The sequence below is a fragment of the Salvelinus fontinalis genome, unplaced genomic scaffold (genome assembly GCF_029448725.1).
Source record: "Salvelinus fontinalis isolate EN_2023a unplaced genomic scaffold, ASM2944872v1 scaffold_0301, whole genome shotgun sequence".
Classification (NCBI taxonomy): domain Eukaryota; kingdom Metazoa; phylum Chordata; class Actinopteri; order Salmoniformes; family Salmonidae; genus Salvelinus; species Salvelinus fontinalis.
In genome coordinates this window covers 70,262-90,171 of record NW_026600510.1, presented here as the reverse complement: position 1 = coordinate 90,171, position 19,910 = coordinate 70,262, and the positions used below count along the sequence as shown (strand labels likewise).

The 19,910-nt window shown below is 40.6% G+C and overlaps 1 protein-coding gene and 1 pseudogene across 1 annotated transcript; both read right to left on the bottom strand.

Annotated features, from left to right (window-relative positions):
- The window catches only part of LOC129845417 (B-cell receptor CD22-like), a 40,811-nt pseudogene extending 38,947 nt beyond the window's left edge, over positions 1 to 1,864 (bottom strand).
- Positions 1,865 to 11,156: 9,292 nt separating this feature from the next.
- Positions 11,157 to 17,863, bottom strand: LOC129845428 (B-cell receptor CD22-like). The gene is made up of 13 exons (XM_055913350.1): positions 17,803 to 17,863; positions 17,441 to 17,454; positions 17,236 to 17,356; positions 16,717 to 17,049; positions 16,357 to 16,605; positions 16,016 to 16,234; positions 14,975 to 15,301; positions 14,559 to 14,813; positions 14,087 to 14,350; positions 13,769 to 13,859; positions 13,557 to 13,608; positions 13,226 to 13,461; positions 11,157 to 12,667 (listed from the first exon to the last, which is right to left on the bottom strand). Exons 1-13 carry the CDS (start codon positions 17,861 to 17,863, stop codon positions 12,586 to 12,588), a joined length of 2,304 nt encoding a protein of 767 aa, XP_055769325.1. The 3' UTR covers positions 11,157 to 12,585.
- Between the last annotated feature and the right edge of the window lie 2,047 nt (positions 17,864 to 19,910).

Below are 19,910 nucleotides of genomic sequence, written 5' to 3'. Positions count from 1 at the left end.
CCATCTACTGCATCTTGCCTATGCCGTTCTGTACCATCACTCATTCATATATCTTTATGTACATATTCTTTATCCCTTTACACTTGTGTGTATAAGGTAGTAGTTGTGGAATTGTTAGGTTAGATTACTTGTTGGTTATTACTGCATTGTCGGAACTAGAAGCACAAGCATTTCGCTACACTCGCATTAACATCTGCTAACCATGTGTATGTGACAAATACAATTTGATTTGATTTGATTTGAACTGTACCTGTGACAGACAGAGTGACTCCAGGATCGCCAATATATTTCCCGTTCTGATCTGTTTTAAATCTGAACTTATACTCAGCTGAGTCACTCTCTCTCAGGTCTGTGATTCTCAGCGTACTGTCATTCTTCTTATCCCCATGATACTCCAGACGACCTGCATACTCTGGGTCCTGACCTAGATCTTTAGGTTCTACACCAGTCCCCCATTTAGTGAACCAGAAGGTTGTTGTGACTGTACCTCTGGGATATGTGTAAGAGCAGGTCAGCTCCACTGTTGACCCCTTCAAGGTACAGATACTCTGAGTGGTGTATGTCACACTCCAGCCATCCTGACCCAGTACCACTGAACAGTCACGGAACACAAGGGTATTACATTAAGCCAATTCCTATTGGCTCACACTAACAGTAAAGGCTTTGTCCGTACTTTGTTACCATAGTTGCTGAGTTGAGTGTGATTAGAAAACACATAAGCATCATTCAGTAAGGTAAGTGAGGTGTGAAAGATAAGTACTGAAGTGAACTGGAGACGCCTAACAGAACACACCAGAATAATAAAACACGAATGTAATTTTAATATTTTACAAAAGTCTGTAGATTGACAAACATATCAAGTAATGAATGAGACCATACCTGCTACAGACCAGAGAAAGACCACCAACACACTTCCTGCTGTTCTCAAGACCATTGTTGCATCTCCCACCCTGCAGTCTTAGAAACATAAACAACAACTCACTCTATAGCTGGTGAATAACTCCACCTGATACATTGAAGTATAAACTGTAAATGGGGTACAGGGCCTCATTACTGAAAATGAACCAGGCTCATATTGTGTTGTGTTGTATTGTGCTACATGGTTGTCTATGTGATTACTGTCTGTCTGTAAGTCTATATCACTATGTATGTAATGTGTGTGATGTGTTGCATGTCTGTCTTCGTCTGTCTTTTTAAGATGTTATGTTATAATGCAAAAATAATTTCCTAATGGATACAAAGTCATCAACAACAACAACAACAAGTTATTGAACAGATGTGTAGAACTGTAAACACATATTTCTACATTGATTGTTCTGAAGCTGTTTTATTCTCAGAACCCCAAATATAGGAGGATAAATGTTCAATCCTCTACGGTCCGCCAAGCTGTACAGCAGCCTAAAGACTGACCACCAGGTTCAATAATAGCTCCTATCCCCAAGCTGTGAGGATAAACAGCCAGTGACTCTCTCACACACACACACACACACACACACACACACACACACACACACACACACACACACACACACACACACACACACACACACACACACACACACACACACACTGCAATGTTAGTCTGCATGTCTATTTTACCCTGGTTAATCGTCTCATCACTATGTAGATCAACACTCCTACACTGAGACACTTTATGAATACTGACCCTGATGTAACAACCAAAACACAGCTCAAAACATAACAACAAGTAAAATGATACATTACCCTCAAGTATATGACTTATGACTAAAAACAAATAACTAAAACTATATTTCAAGATAATGTCAAGAGTACTTACAGACTGAAGTGAAGGGGAGAGGTCTTGTACAGTGAGTCAACTGACTGGTAGTGTCTGGGAACTGCTTGTAAGTGTCAGTTCTGTGGTTGATACATATTTATAGTAGAACACAAGTAGCTGATACAGAACTGTTCTTTCCTTCCTCTTTAAGACATTAACATGCATGAGGACCAGAACAGCATGTCAGAAAAGGGAGGTTACTGTATTAAAATGGGCCCTACATTTCTATAATTGACACAATGTCCCCCATTTCCACTTTTATTTAAATACAGAACCATGTTAATATGTTGACTATTCTATATGGAATGTTTATAATATCTTAGAAGGTGTTGCCTTGTCCCTCTGAGTTCTACATGGAACAGGTCAAAGTTCCATTTACATTTGGTCAGTTCCATGATGTCATTCATTCTATTCTACAAACCCATTCAATTTACACTCCTCATCAGCTGCATCAAAGTGGTACTGACTGTTCCAGTGTTCTAGACTAGAGTTCCCCCTACTGGCATCTCAACATTACTGCAGTGTTCTAGACTAGAGTTGTCCCTACTGGCATCTCAACATTACTGCAGCCTCCAGTCCTGATGTCCTTATTCATTTGTGTCGTAATATGAATAGAATGAATGGATAGTGTTCCATTAATTCCAGCCATTCCTCCTATATCTCTGCCCACCAGCCTCCTCTGTTGTACAGTACTCGTAGTAGCTTTATCTATCAGAGGCATCAATGAACATCACCATAGCCTGCTGTATTGACTGTGTAGTGTGTTGTAGTCTGCTGTCCATAAATAATGCCATTTAGCAGATGCCTTTATCCAAAGTGACTTACAGTTAGTTATATGTGCATATATTTTACATATGGGTGGTCCAGGGAACAAAACCCATCACGTTGCAGGTGCCATGCTCTACCTACTGAGCTACAGAGGACCATATTCTATAAAGTCTAATGTGCATATATAGATTTCTGATATGATTCAGGAGGCCTGTTAGAGGACAGACAGGAAAGAACAGGAAAGTGACTGTGTTTATCTAAACCAACGAACCACCATCACTGTGTCTCATGTTAATACTACTCCTAAACACAACCCACCATCACTGTGTCTCATGTTAATACTACTCCTAAACACAACCCACCATCACTGTGTCTCATGTTAATACTACTCCTAAACACAACCCACCATCACTGTGTCTCATGTTAATACTACTCCTAAACACAACCCACCATCACTGTGTCTCATGTTAATACTACTCCTAAACACAACCCACCATCACTGTGTCTCATGTTAATACTACTCCTAAACACAACCCACCAATACTGTGTCTCATGTTAATACTACTCCTAAACACAACCCACCATCACTGTGTCTCATGTTAATCCTATCACTGTGTCTCATGTTAATACTACTCCTAAACACAACCCACCATCACTGTGTCTCATGTTAATACTACTCCTAAACACAACCCACCATCACTGTGTCTCATGTTAATACTACTCCTAAACACAACCCACCATCACTGTGTCTCATGTTAATACTACTCCTAAACACAACCCAACATCACTGTGTCTCATGTTAATACTACTCCTAAACACAACCCACCATCACTGTGTCTCATGTTAATACTACTCCTAAACACAACCCACCATCACTGTGTCTCATGTTAATACTACTCCTAAACACAACCCACCATCACAGTGTCTCATGTTAATACTACTCCTAAACACAACCCACCATCACTGTGTCTCATGTTAATACTACTTCTGGACACAACCCACCATCACTGTGTCTCATGTTAATACTACTCCTAAACACAACCCACCATCACTGTGTCTCATGTTAATACTACTCCTAAACACAACCCACCATCACTGTGTCTCATGTTAATACTACTCCTAAACACAACCCACCATCACTGTGTCTCATGTTAATACTACTCCTAAACACAACCCACCATCACTGTGTCTCATGTTAATACTACTCCTAAACACAACCCACCAATACTGTGTCTCATGTTAATACTACTCCTAAACACAACCCACCATCACTGTGTCTCATGTTAATCCTATCACTGTGTCTCATGTTAATACTACTCCTAAACACAACCCACCATCACTGTGTCTCATGTTAATACTACTCCTAAACACAACCCACCATCACCGTGTCTCATGTTAATCCTATCACTGTGTCTCATGTTAATACTACTCCTAAACACAACCCACCATCACTGTGTCTCATGTTAATACTACTCCTAAACACAACCCACCATCACTGTGTCTCATGTTAATACTACTCCTAAACACAACCCACCATCACTGTGTCTCATGTTAATACTACTCCTAAACACAACCCACCATCACTGTGTCTCATGTTAATACTACTCCTAAACACAACCCACCATCACTGTGTCTCATGTTAATACTACTCCTAAACACAACCCACCATCACTGTGTCTCATGTTAATCCTATCACTGTGTCTCATGTTAATACTACTCCTAAACACAACCCACCATCACCGTGTCTCATGTTAATCCTATCACTGTGTCTCATGTTAATACTACTCCTAAACACAACCCACCATCACTGTGTCTCATGTTAATACTACTCCTAAACACAACCCACCATCACTGTGTCTCATGTTAATACTACTCCTAAACACAACCCACCATCACTGTGTCTCATGTTAATACTACTCCTAAACACAACCCACCATCACTGTGTCTCATGTTAATACTACTCCTAAACACAACCCACCATCACTGTGTCTCATGTTAATACTACTCCTAAACACAACCCACCATCACTGTGTCTCATGTTAATACTACTCCTAAACACAACCCACCATCACTGTGTCTCATGTTAATCCTATCACTGTGTCCCATGTTAATACTACTCCTAAACACAACCCACCATCACTGTGTCTCATGTTAATACTACTCCTAAACACAACCCACCATCACCGTGTCTCATGTTAATCCTATCACTGTGTCTCATGTTAATACTACTCCTAAACACAACCCACCATCACTGTGTCTCATGTTAATACTACTCCTAAACACAACCCAACATCACTGTGTCTCATGTTAATACTACTCCTAAACACAACCCACCATCACTGTGTCTCATGTTAATACTACTCCTAAACACAACCCACCATCACTGTGTCTCATGTTAATACTACTCCTAAACACAACCCACCATCACTGTGTCTCATGTTAATACTACTCCTAAACACAACCCACCATCACTGTGTCTCATGTTAATACTACTCCTAAACACAACCCACCATCACTGTGTCTCATGTTAATACTACTCCTAAACACAACCCACCATCACTGTGTCTCATGTTAATACTACTCCTAAACACAACCCACCAATACTGTGTCTCATGTTAATACTACTCCTAAACACAACCCACCATCACTGTGTCTCATGTTAATCCTATCACTGTGTCTCATGTTAATACTACTCCTAAACACAACCCACCATCACTGTGTCTCATGTTAATACTACTCCTAAACACAACCCACCATCACCGTGTCTCATGTTAATCCTATCACTGTGTCTCATGTTAATACTACTCCTAAACACAACCCACCATCACTGTGTCTCATGTTAATACTACTCCTAAACACAACCCAACATCACTGTGTCTCATGTTAATACTACTCCTGAACACAACCCACCATCACTGTGTCTCATGTTAATACTACTCCTAAACACAACCCACCATCACTGTGTCTCATGTTAATTCTACTCCTAAACACAACCCACCATCACTGTGTCTCATGTTAATACTACTCCTAAACACAACCCACCATCACTGTGTCTCATGTTAATACTACTCCTAAACACAACCCACCATCACAGTGTCTCATGTTAATACTACTTCTAGACACAACCCACCATCACTGTGTCTCATGTTAATACTACTCCTAAAGCTCTTATGAAGCATCCACCAAATCACTCTCACTCTTACTTTCGTCCATTTTCAAAATATCTCCACAACAATCTATTGCTCTCAGAGTCCTTACAATAGCATGTACAAGTCTTTATGTGAAACCCCAGGTACAATACTGTATCAGATTGATATGCAAAAATATATCTACAGAGTATACTGAACATAACAGAAAATCCATACAATATACATTCCAATAGCATCGCCATGCACATAACAGGATACAGAAGTTCATGTTTACAAACAAATTATAAAAGATACATATTTTAAGATATCCTCAAGCATACTTACAGAGTGAAGGGTAGACGTGTTTTAAGTTACTTTACTGTCAGTCTAAATAAATAGACACTGAGTGTGAAGTTTGAGATCTGTGGTTGATAAAACTTTGAATGAGTCAGTGTCCATAGAGTTTAATAGAGGGTGTATTTGTTTCAAATCATGTTTTAGCATGGCTAAAGCAATTGAATACACCGTTTCAGTTGGTTTACCAACTGTCATTAAACTTATGGAAATTGAAGAAGAAGACATTAACTGCTTTAAAATGGAAAAAGCCCTCAATGGCACTTCCCATTCTGTTACAGAAGCTGTCATGACAAAGATGCATAGATGTACCCTCTATCCAACTCTATGTTAGGGACCAAGAAGCTGATGCAGAGAGGGCTTCCTTCCTCAGTCACACAGACAGTGTTCGAGAGCATCAAAACTGTGATGTATCATGGGTAAATTGTGACTGACTGATCTATAATTAATATTGAGTAGTTTTTATCATGCAAGGTGATTTGTAGATCTCGACTTGCCTATAAAGTCAGTTGCAATGTTGAACACTCCCACATTTACAAAAATTCCATTCAAGTCACATGACTGATATTAAGATTTCACATATTAACGTTCTCACATCATGTTCAAATCATCTGTAAGTGACTTTGTTGAGCTTCACAACGCATTTTTTACTTTTGAATGATTTCGAAATTATGTGCGAGAAATGCCTCTTATCAGTCACATGACAAATGGGATTTGTGCCACGAATGCTAAAACGTTAGCAAGTGGAAACAGTGTCAGGGGAAAATAAACCAAAGCATGGACTGCTGTCACACCATGTTCATAGACAGCTAAAAGGGTAAGGAAACCAATGTGTCATTTTGTAATTTGGGTGAACCTTCAAGATATGATAACAATATATTAGCAAGAGAATAGAGGTGTAAGGTCTAGATTTGGTTTGGTGCCATAGCTCTTCAGTCCATGTTCTGTGGTGGTTCTCTTTAGTCCAGGTTCTGTGGTGGTTCTCTTCCCTCCAGGTTCTGTGGTGGTTCTATCAGTCCAGGTTCTGTGATGGTTCTATCAGTCCAGGTTCTGTGGTGGTTCTCTTCAGTCTAGGTTCTGTGGTGGTTCTCTTCTCTCCAGGTTCGGTGGTGGTTCTCTTCCCTCCAGGTTCTGTGGTGGTCGTATCAGTCCAGGTTCTGTGGTGGTTCTCTTCAGTATAGGTTCTGTGGTGGATCTCTTCTCTCCAGGTTCTGTGGTGGTTCTCTTCGCTCCAGGTTCGGTGGTGGTTCTCTTCCCTCTAGGCTCTGTGATGGTTCTCTTTAGTCCATGTTCTGTGATGGTTCTCTTTAGTCCATGTTCTGTGATGGTTATATCAGTCCAGGTTCTGTGGTGGTTCTCTTCCGTCTAGGTTCTGTGATGGTTCTCTTTAGTCCATGTTCTGTGATGGTTCTCTTCAGTTTAGGTTCTGTGGTGGTTCTCTTTAGTCCAGGTTCTGTGGTGGTTCTCTTCAGTCTAGGTTTGGTGGTGGTTCTCTTCTCTCCAGGTTCGGTGGTGGTTCTCTTCCCTCCAGGTTCTGTGGTGGTTCTATCAGTCCAGGTTCTGTGGTGGTTCTCTTCAGTCCAGGTTCTGTGGTGGTTCTCTTCAGTCTAGATTCTGTGGTGGATCTCTTCTCTCCAGGTTCGGTGGTGGTTCTCTTCTCTCCAGGTTCGGTGGTGGTTCTCTTCCCTCTAGGCTCTGTGATGGTTCTACCAGTCCAGGTTCTGTGGTGGTTCTCTTCAGTCTAGGTTCTGGGATGGTTCTCTTTAGTCCATGTTCTGTGATGGTTCTCTTCAGTCTAGGTTCTGTGGTGGTTCTCTTCAGTCTAGGTTATGTGATGGTTCTCTTCAGTCTAGGTTCTGTGGTGGTTCTCTTCAGTCTAGGTTCTGTGATGGTTCTCTTCCCTCCAGGTTCTGTGGTGGTTCTATCAGTCCAGGTTCTGTGGGGGTTCTCTTCCCTCCAGGTTCTGTGATGGTTCTCTTCAGTCCAGGTTCTGTGGTGGTTCTATCAGTCCAGGTTCTGTGGTGGTTCTCTTCCCTCCAGGTTCTGTGGTGGTTCTCTTCAGTCCAGGTTCTGTGGTGGTTCTATCAGTACAGGTTCTGTGGTGGTTCTATCAGTCCAGGTTCTGTGGTGGTTTTCTCCCCTTAATGGTCTGATAAACGGAGGGCTGATTGTCTCTCTGAAGAGATGTGAACGTGTCACTGGGGGAGATTTTCACACTCTGAGAGAGACAGCGACACAGGAAACACAGTATGATCACTTTACACACTGCTCTATAGCATTCTCTCTCACTTCTACTTTCTGTGTTCATCTCTCTCCTCTGTCTCTGTCTTTCTCTCACTCACCCACTTACCCACTCACACAAACAAACACAAATACTATATACAAAATAAACACATTAATGAATATGTTATAACATACGTACTGCCAGAGTGTCTGGTCCTCATTTTCACTGGTGTGTGTGTCCCAGTTAGGGTCAGGATGGACACTGTGGACAGAGAGCTGTGTCAACGGTACAGTGAAAATAGTAGAAAGAGTAAAAAAGAGCAGTTACTTATCAACAGGAAGTTTGTTGATATCATGACCACCGGTAGAGCTTCTATCCAGACCATCCAAATAAAGTGTGACTAAGAAACTATATCACTGTAAATCCCTTTATCACTGACTTATCACTCTAATACAGAGATGGAAGAAATCCTGTGTTATACAGATGTAAATACAAACCAAGACAATTTTCCTGAAATAAATGGAATTCAACAGTTTAGCTTAATTGAATGTAACTGTACCTATGACAGTCAGAGTGACTCCAGGAGTACTATATTTCCTATATTTCCTTACGGTCTGATCTGTTATAAATCTAAACTTGTAAGTAGCTGAATCACACTCTCTCAGATCTCTGATCGTCAGGGTGTGACCTTTCTTCTTGTTGCTACAGTACATCACATGACCAGTGTAGTCTGGTTCATCACTCAGAGTCACAGGATTCCCCTCAGCATCATTTTTAGTGAACCAGAAGGTAGTTGTTACTGTACCACTGGGATATGTGTAAGAGCAGGTCAGATCCACTGTTGACCCCTTCAAGGTACAGATACTCTGAGTGGTGTACGTAACATCCTGACCCAGTACCACTGCTACACAATCACACATTATAGTGATTATACATTGCAGACCCATTTCCTCACACTAACAGCATTTGTCCATACCTTGTTGCCGTACTCTACTTGCTGAGTGTGAATGGAAACCACAGAAAGGGCCTAAGTGTTACTCAGTGAGGTGTAGAAGACAACTATTTCAGAAAAGAAGAAACCCCTAACAGACGATGTCACTGAACACACCAGAATAACATTACGATAACATTACTAAAACATTATGAATGAGACCACACCTGCTAGAGACTAGAGAAAGACCACCAACACACTTCCTGCTGTTCTCAAGGACATTGTTGCATCTTCCACCCTGCAGTCTTAGAAACATAAACAACAACTCACTCTATAGCTGGTGAATAACTCCACCTGATACATTAAACCAGTCCAGGGTCCATATTCACACAGTGTCTCAGAGTAGGAGAGCTGATCTAGGACCAGTTTAGCCTTTTAGATCATCATTATATGGACCGGTAGGACCTGATCCTACATCAGCACTCCTACTCTGAGACAATTCATGAATACTGGCCCTGATGTAACAACCAAAACTATAGGTCAAAAATGTAAGTAGAAGTAAAATGATACAGTACACACATATATATATATATATATATATAATGACAAGATCATTAAATATATATATATATATATTTAATGATCTCGTCAACTTACATAGTGAAGGGGAAAGATCTTGTACAGTGAGTCAACGTACCGTTGTAGCAGTGCATAGAAAGAAGAAGTGTGATTTTAGTGATTGACACATTTAGAAAGTAGCCTAGTCAGGGATGTAAGACAATCACATGCATCAACAGCATGTCAGAAAGGGATGTACTGGATCTACTGCTAAAGACCACATAGCTATTTACATTTCTTCATTTGAGGAGTGGGCCTACATTTTTTAACGAGACTAAATGCAGCCCATTTTCACTGTAGTCTTTTCTTTAAATACAGATCCACAACAAAGTGTTGACTGTTCTATATGGTTTCTTAATGTGTTTCCTCACATAATGTGACCCATCACTCCTCATCATCTGCATCAAAGTGCTACTGAAGGTTCCAGTGTTCTAGACTAGAGCTCCTCCTACTGGCATCTCAACATTACTGCAGCCTCCTGTCTCTCTTCATATGTCCCAATCATGTCCTCATCCATTTGGATCAATAACAAAATAACAATCTGGTAATAAGATGCCTGAGACTGAGATACCGAATCCCAACCCTTTCCCAAGTGTGCAAGTTCACTCTTCCCGTCATGGATTTAAAAGTATGAGACTGGTGTGAACATTGGAGTTTCCATATTTGTTAGCTGAATCCATATCAGTGGAACAGGCGAAGCTGAAGTCTTTGCCCCATACACAGTGTATGTCTTTGCCAGGGGCCAGGGAAACGGACGAGGGATTCACATTTTCTCAAAATGTATTTTCATCCATGTTGTTTTTTTCTGTGATTGACACTCGACTAGTGAATTCAGACAATCCGATCAGAGAGCGAAACATGCAAATCTACGATGCTCATAAGGTCTACTTCAGGGAAGAAGTGGGCGGATTCAGGGGATACCAGCGGAGGATTCAAACAGAAGATGGCATCAGATAAAGATACACATGAAAATACACAAAGTAAAATGTCAAATAACATTTGAAAATGTAAAAAAATCGATACAGAATGAACCACGCATGTAAAGATATCGTGTTATTAAGAGTTGACGTGGAACTGACATATGAATTCAGCGAACTAGCTATCTCAGCTGGTTTGTTAGCTACATGAAGCAGACGTTGTTCAGTGAACTAGCTATCTCAGCTGGTTTGTTAGCTACATGAAGCAGACGTTATTCAGTGAAGTAGCTATCTCAGCTGGTTTGTTAGCTACATGAAGCAGACGTTATTCAGTGAACTAGCTATCTCAGCTGGTTTGTTAGCTACATGAAGCAGACGTTGTTCAGTGAACTAGCTATCTCAGCTGGCTTGTTAGCTACATGAAGCAGACGTTGTTCAGTGAAGTAGCTATCTCAGCTGGCTTGTTAGCTACATGAAGCAGACGTTGTTCAGTGAAGTAGCTATCTCAGCTGGCTTGTTAGCTACATGAAGCAGACGTTATTCAGTGAACTAGCTATCTCAGCTGGCTTGTTAGCTACATGAAGCAGACGTTGTTCAGTGAAACCGAAAGCTAGCCATCTAGAAATTAACTCTGTTACCTCTGACAATCAAGTGATGTGACTTCCATAAGCTGGCATTGTTGTGCATCACACAGCTGCTCTGAACAAAGTGGATTGTGAACTATACGGCGCGTTGCCGCTGAATTACAGCGGCATGTTTATGATTTGTTTACGATTTGTTTACACTTCACACATTAGTAATGTTTTGATAAAAGTAATAAGAAACATTGCATCAAGCAGAACTACTTCCTGTTTTATGTGGCAAAATTGTGCTGTAACTTTGTCATAGAAACATTTAAACAAATATTTGAAAAAATCTAGCAAACTATATATAAAGTGTATAGAAACTAATGTAATTTATTTGGGTAACAGACAACAAAATGTACTTGCTGTATAAAAAATGTTTAAGCTGGTAGCATGATACCCAAGAAAGACTCGCTGCCAATGGTGCTTTAACAAAGTACTGAGAAAAGAGTCTGAATACTTACGTAATGTGATACTTCAATTTTGTATTTTTAATCAATTTGCAAACCTTTCTAAAAACCTGTTTTTGCTTTGTCATTATGGGGTATTGTGTATAGATTGATGAGGGGGAAAAAATTATTTAATTAATTTTAGAATAAGGCTGTAACGTAACAAAATGTGGAAAAAGTCAAGGGGTCTGAATACTTTCTGAATATACTGTATATTATTAGATACTATTATAAACCAGGTAGTTTGTGTCCTGGATTGGCTGAATAAGCATTTCATTTCATGTACTGTATATCAGACAATAGAACACTGGTATGACACAAAAATATTTGTTTACTTTCTATTTATGTTGGTAACCAGTTTATAATAGCAATAAGGCCCTCGGGCTTGTAGTATATGGTCAATATACCACGGCTAAGGGCTGTATCAAGGCACTCTGCATTGTGTTGTGCAGAGGAACAGTCATTAGCCGTGGTACAGTATATTGGCCAATATACCACACCACCTCTGACCTTATTGCTTAATTATACCACTAGTTTGAATATACGGGTCCAGATATACAAGGTCTTCTTGGTTCTGGGTTTGTTGTTTTCAGTTCTTCTTGGTTCTGGGTTTGTTGTGTTCAGGTCTTCTTGGTTCTGGGTTTGTTATTATCAGTTCTTCTTGGTTCTGGGATTGTTGTGTTCAGGTCTTCTTGGTTCTGGGTTTGTTGTGTTCAGTTCTTCTTGGTTCTGGGTTTGTTGTGTTCAGGTCTTCTTGGTTCTGGGTTTGTTGTGTTCAGGTCTTCTTGGTTCTGGGTTTGTTGACTGTGCTGTAAAGAACAGAGGAGGCCTCCTCAGCTGCTTGTTCCACCGTGGGCCTGGAGAAAGAAACAGACGTTAAACTGAATTTGAGTCCCAAATGGCACCCTACTCCCTTATAGTGCACTACTTTAGACCAGTAGTGAACTAAATAGGGAATAGGGTGCCATTTGGAATGCAAACAGAACAGTTACTCAAAACCATCATCACATCACATCACTCCTTCATTATAGACATGTCATAGTAACTGTCTTGAGATGTATATTGTAGAGTTTGTAGTTTCATGAAATGCCATTTGGCCTGACGAATACCCCTGGAACCTTTCAGACATTAAAACTGTGACTTTTCAAAATGTCCACTGTTACACCATAGAATGAGTTCAATGAAATGTCATATGACATGAAGATTTCTCCTTCAACCCTTCAGATAGTAATGGAGGGAGTTATCAGGGAGCAATGAGGGGTCACTAGGGGTCAACTGTTTTGCTTATTTTAATGACATCATTGTCCTCTCCTCCAATAAGCAGCAGCATATGAATGACCTTGATGCTGTCTGTGTGTTCACAATGTTCTATAGAGTATAGACTCTATGTTGTTGTAATGGCAGAATATGCTCACTGGGTGACAGAACTGGGGAGGTTGAATTTCACAGCAGCGTATTGGACATCTTGGTCCTGTTTCTGTGGTTGATGCAGCTGGACGGTGGAGTACAGAGGCACTTCCTGGTTTTTGGAACGAGAGAAGTGGACGCTGGCATAGTGAACATCATCCTGGTCGTCCGATGCTGCTGTCTGTGCTGCAGTAGAGGTCATGGTCATGCCTGAGATGTTGTCATACACTGGACTAGAGTCTCCCTGATGGAGAGAAAGAACAGACAACATGAGGAGTAGAAATGTTCCACAAAACATACACAGTCATCACAGTCATCTTCTGATTCCAACAGACTCACCTGTCCATCGTCTGCTGTGTCTCTTGTGTTGGAGGTGGATTTGGAGACCTTCCTGTTGTACATTAATGAATGTATGAAGATATCAATCAATTAATAAATTAAGTACATTTTATTTTTTTAACTTTTATTTAACTAGGCAAGTCAGTTATGAACAAATTCAAAATTACAATGACTAAAGTGAAATTATGTAAAAAATATGCAATCTCACTCACCTGGACCACATGAGTCCAGAGAGACAGAGGATGAGAACCAAAACAACCACTATGATTCCTACAGCTGCAGTCACAACTGATGTTTGTTTCCCTACAATAAAATATGGATGATATGAGTACATGGCATGTTCTTATAATCTAAAATCTAACACATTATAAAATATCAACACAATGTTAATATTTTGGGATCTTATAATACTTGTGACATCATAAACCAACACATAATTATCAACCAAAGTGTAATCAGTCAAAACACAATGATTAAGATCAGCTTGAAACCTGTCAATTTGTATTGAAGTATTGAAGATGTAACTTTACCTGCTACAATGATCATCAGAGCTGTAGAGTTCATAGATGCTATTGTATTCTCAGCCTCACAGTAATATTCTCCTCTGTCCTCAGAGCTGATGTTAGTGATACTGTAACTCTGTCCTGATGCTTTTGGTGAGGTTATGTTCTTCTTGTACCAGGTGTATTTGTACACAGGTGGGTTGGCATCACTGCTGCAGGTCAGAGTCACTGAACTGCCCCCCACTATTTCACCAGAGGGACTGACTGACACTGAGGTGTTCCTTGGACCATCTGGTGTAAAATACCGTGGATTTAGTAAGAGTACAATTTAGGTCAGTTAAACATATTCTATACATTTTCGACAATTGTACTTTTCCACACAATGACTTTTAGTTCCATCCTCTTATTGAAGATGATCAATTAAAGAATCACATGGAGCTAATTTATGTCACTACAATATTAATATAGCAAGCTAAAGATGTAAACCCCATGTACTCACATCTGACAGTGAGAGTCTCTTCAGCAGAGGGGAGATCCTCATGGCCTTCTACAGCACAGGAGTATCTGCCTGTATCCTCACTGCTGACTGAGAATAGGATATAGACAGGAGAGGAGGTGTTGCTGTTTGGTAAAGGCTGTCCATTCTTATACCAACTGTAGGCTGTGATGGGGTCCAGTGTACATTTGGTTCTACATGTCAGTGTGACATTCTCCCTCTCTGACACAGATGTAGGATCCATCTCCAACACAACATCTAGAGAAAAATGGAAACAAATCATTGTTCTCCTCCTATATATGTTTTCTTATGTGAAATACTAGATTTGATATTTTTCCATCACATACCACTACTGTGTCTGTATGACTGCCCTTAATAAGGTAATTACAGTAATAGATGTGAGATGAGTGACAGATTACCTGTGACAGTCAGGGAGACAGGTGAGCCATGAAACTTTTCTCCAGATGTTATGAATCTGAACCTGTACCCAGCAGAGTCACTCAATCTCAGGTCTGTGATTCTCAGGGTACAGTCACTCTCCTTATCCCCAAGGTACTCTATATGACCCTCATACCCTGGAGCTGAGCTCAGATCTTCAGGATCCTTACCAGACCATTTAGTAAACCAGAAAGCTGTTATGATCTCATGATAACTGGGATATGTGTAAGAGCAGGATATGTTCACTGTTGACCCCTTTAAAGCACAGATCTTCTGATGGGTGTAAGTCACACTCCAACACTTCTGACCTGAAACACAAGACAATATAACACCTTTATAAAAATCTTAATTACAATATCTACTGTATACACTTATGCTGTTACGTTCCTCAGCAAGAAAACCTAAAATGTAACCAAAACAAAAGTGGGAATTAATAAAAGAGTCACTGACAAAGACAAAAATGAGACCAGTGGGTTCTGAAAGACACTCATGGGGGTGTCCATTGAAAATTGACTATCAACAACAACTGGAACCAAAAAGACATGAGCGCCCACAAGATTTGCCCAAGAAGAGGCAATCAAAATAAAACTCCACATGCCAGCACAGTTGTAACACATACTGACTAACGAGTGATGCCAATCGGGGCACCCCACCTCCAAATATAAATGGGGGGGAAAATCAACAATGTTTAAATCAAATGCTGTGAAAATAACCAGGAAGTGACTATCCCCTCAGCTTTGTAGTTTTTAAACTTTGGTAGTTATTTTATCATGGGTCTTCAGTGCTCAAAAAGTAGTGCAATGGTGTACAAGTGCAAACACGTAATGAAAGGTATCTGGTAGAAGTAAATTTATCCATTCACTGCATTTTCATGAATTTGATTATATATCTTGAAGTTCGTTCAACACTGCGTGGCAAAGCATACGCAACTAAAGCAGAAGTGAACGTCTCCTTCACAGCAAATTAAATAATGATTGTCTGACAACCTGAAACAAATGTTGTATGTAAAAGTCCACACTTACACACTGCAGGAGAGTGGAGATCCTCATGGCCTTTTACAGCACAGGAGTAACTGTCTGCATCACTAAAGTAGTCTGAGTACAGGCTGGAAGTGTCCTCCTTTACTTTGTGTCCGTTCTTGTACCAGATGTAGGTTGGGTTGTCAGTCAGAGTACAGGTGGTGCTACAGGTCAGTGTCCTCTTCCCTGCCTCTGTGGCAGGAGTCACCTTCACCTGCAGGTCTGAATACAGAGTAAATGACAATAACATAATAAAACCAATAGTGTATTATGGATTAAAAAAATGTAGATTTAAACATCAAATAGAAATATATGTATAAACATGATCATTTGTTCAGTGTAACCTGTGACAGTCAGAGTTGTTCCAGGGAAGCTGTATCCCCATCTTGAGGTCTGTGTGTTAAATATGAACTTGTACTCAGCTGAGTCCTTTCTCTCAGATTTGTGATTCTCAGGGTGGAGCGACCTCTCTCCATGTAGACGTTGTCCGTTCTTGTACCAGATGTAGGTGGGGTTGTCAGTCAGAGTACAGGTGGTGCTACAGGTCAGTGTCTTCTGTCCCTCTGCAGCAGGAGTCACCTTCACCTGCAGACCTGAAACAATATGTATAAAACCACATACACCTCTGTGTTAACAGGATGGTTAATATATTTTCTCCTGTAATTCAATATGATATACAGTTGTATCATACAGTGTAGTATTACCTGTGACAGACAGAGTTGTTCCTGGGAAACTAGGACCCCATTCAAAGTAGTACATTTTAAAAGTGAAGCGGTACTCAGCTGAGTCCTCCTCTCTCAGATCTGTGATTCTCAGGGTGAAGGGATCTTTGTATGTTCCAGCATACTCCACACGACCTGCATACCCTGGGTCTGTGGTTAGGTCTTCAGGGGTCGACTTATCACTTCTAAACCAGAATGATGATTTGGTGTAATAATAGCTAACATAAGTACAGGATATGTTCACTGTTGACCCCTTCAAGGCACAGATTGTCCTCTTGGTGTAAGTCACTCTGTTGCAGCGCTGACCCGGGACACCTAAAACACAATGGAATCACATAAATACATTATACAGTATTGTCAGTTATTTTCATAAAGGCCAAGCCCTATCAAATTATACAGTGAGACCAAAAGGGCTTAGTACAAACATTCTGTATACATGAGATTCCATATTAGATTCACACACAGTGGTTGTACAGTATTGTTAATTAAAGAAACACTTACACACTGCAGGAGAGTGGAGATCCTCATGGCCTTTTACAGCACAGGAGTAACTGTCTTCATAGTTACTGGAGACTGGGTCTTTGTACTGGGGGGAGGTGCTCTCATCTAGATGTTGTCCATTCTTGTACCAGATGTAGGTGGGGTTACCAGTCAGAGTACAGGTGGTGCTACAGGTCAGTGTCTTCCTATTACTTGTGTATGTTACCTCCACCTGCAGTTCTGAATGCAGAGAGTGTATTAAAACACAACTGAACAATCCGCTCTAGATTAATACAATTGTACTGTTCTCATTGGGCCTAGTCCTAATTTGAGACAAACATGTGTAAATCTGTATGCCATAAATCATGTAATCTATTGATTTAAGTAAACATATTACTGTGGATCTGTTGTGTCACAAGTTAAGATTAATCTTTTGTGGAGGATTAATATAATATTTGTCATTTGAAGTGGTGCGTTATTCCATGTACAATATCACAATACCTGTAATAATGAGAGTGACATAGTCAGAGCGAGGAGTCCATGAGTAGGACGTTGTTGTAAACGTGAAATAATATGTTGCAGCATCACTCCATTTCAGGTCTGTGATTCTCAGGGTGCAGTCATTCTCCTTGTTCCCTCGGTACTCCATACGGCCCTCGTTCTTATCTTGGATGTCAGAAGTATACCTAACACCACTCTTCCAGTTATACCATGTGGTTGCTGTGACTGTTTGACCTCTGGGATATGTGTAAGAGCAGGACAGATCCACTGTTGAGCCCTTCAAGGCACAGATACTCTGAGTGGTGTGTGTCACTCTCCAGCCATCCTGACCCAGTACCACTGAAACAGTCACACAACACAATAGTATCAGAATTAGGACAAGGTCTATTGGTTCGCGCTGACAGTTGGGTTTGTCCACACTTTGTTGCCATAGTTGCTGAGTTGAGTGTGAAGGAAACCACAGATAAGCATTACTCAGTGAGGTGTGAAAGATAACTATTTACAGTGAAGTGGAGACTCCTGACAGAACAGATCAGAAAAACATTATGACTCTTATCCTTTTAGAAATGTCTGTAGATTAATAAACAGAGCAACTAAAAGATAAGAATGAGACCATGCCTGCTACAGACCAGAGAAAGACCACCAACACACTTCCTGTTGTTCTCAAGGCCATTGTTGCATCTCCCACCCTGCAGTCTTAGAAACGTAAACAACAACTCACTCTATAGCTGGTGAATAACTACATACAAACCATCAGGGGCAGCAGGTAGGGCTCTAGTCAAAGTAGTGCACTCTGTAGCTGGTGAATAACTACATACATACAATCAGGGGCAGCAGGTAGGGCTCTAGTCAAAGTAGTGCACTCTATAGGGAATATGGTGTCATTTGGGATGCAGATATAACAACACATCATCACAGCCTTGAGTTGATGGTGTGTAAATAACATTCATCATAATGGTTTGGTAATATGGTGTGTCAGCTGTTTTGGCAGGTAGCCTAGTGGTTAAGAGAGTTAGGCCAGTAACTGAAACATTGCTGGTTCAAATAAATGTGCAGGCAAGGTGGAACAATCTGCCAATTTGCCCTGGAGCAAGGTAGTTGCACCCCACAACAGCTGATCCTGGGTGGTGCTGACATGAACGTTGATTAAGGCAGCCCCCCACACCTCTCTGATTCAGAGGGGTTCGGTTGAATGCAGAAGACACATGTTGGTTTAATGCATTCAATTGTGCAACTGACTAAGTATATTATCAACAACAACTTATTGAACAGATCTGTAGAACTGTAAACACATATTTCTACATTGATTGTTCTGAAGCTGTTTTATTCTCAGGAGCCCAAATATAGGAGGATAAATGTTCAATCCTCTACGGTCCGTCAAGCTGTACAGCAGCCTAGAGACTGAACACCAGGTTCAATGATAGCTTCTACCTGAAAGCTGTGAGTCTAAACAGCAAGTGACTCTCCCCCCCCCCCCCCCCCCCCCCTAATCTGTGGTGAAGGCCCATAAGGCCCATGGAGTCTGTATCAAAGTCTAGAGAGCTGGTTGTTATGGATGTAGAAAAGTTAAAACACACATCCTACACAGTATAGATGTCAACCCTACTCCCTATCAGTCTGGTCCTAAAGGGCCGTCAGCTAAATCCATTGTGTCATTCACACACATGGGGGCGAACACGTACACACAAACAGACTGACACAAACAGACACACACACTGCAGTGTTACAATGTTTGTCTGCATGTCTTTTTTACCCTGGTTAATCATCTCATCACTATGTAGATCAACACTCCTACACTGAGACACTTTATGAATACTGGCCCTGATGTAACAACCAAAACACAGATCAAAACATAACAAGAAGTAAAATTATATATTACCCTCAAGAATATGACAAATGACTAAAAACAAATAACCAGAAACCATATTTCAAGATATTGTCAACAGTACTGACAGAGTGAAGTGAAGGGGAGAGGTCTTGTACAGTGAGTCAACTTACTGGTAGTGAGTGGAAACTGCTAGTAAGTGTCAGTTCTGTGGTTGATACATATTTATAGTAGAACACAAGTAGCTGATACAGAACTGTCCTTTCCTTCCTCTTTAAGACATTAACATGCATGAGGACCAGAACAGCATGTCAGAAAAGGGAGGTTACTGTATTAAAATGGGCCCTACATTTCTAAAATGGACAAAATG

Coding starts and splice junctions, on each gene's coding strand:
- LOC129845428 (XM_055913350.1), bottom strand. CDS start 17,863: ATGGAGTACCGAGGGAACAAGGAGAATGACTGCACCCTGAGAATCACA. Junction 14,351..14,558: donor AGAGACTCTCACTGTCAGAT/GTGAGTACATGG, acceptor ATTTTACACCAG/ATGGTCCAAGGAACACCTCA. Junction 13,609..13,768: donor TCTGGACTCATGTGGTCCAG/GTGAGTGAGATT, acceptor AATGTACAACAG/GAAGGTCTCCAAATCCACCT.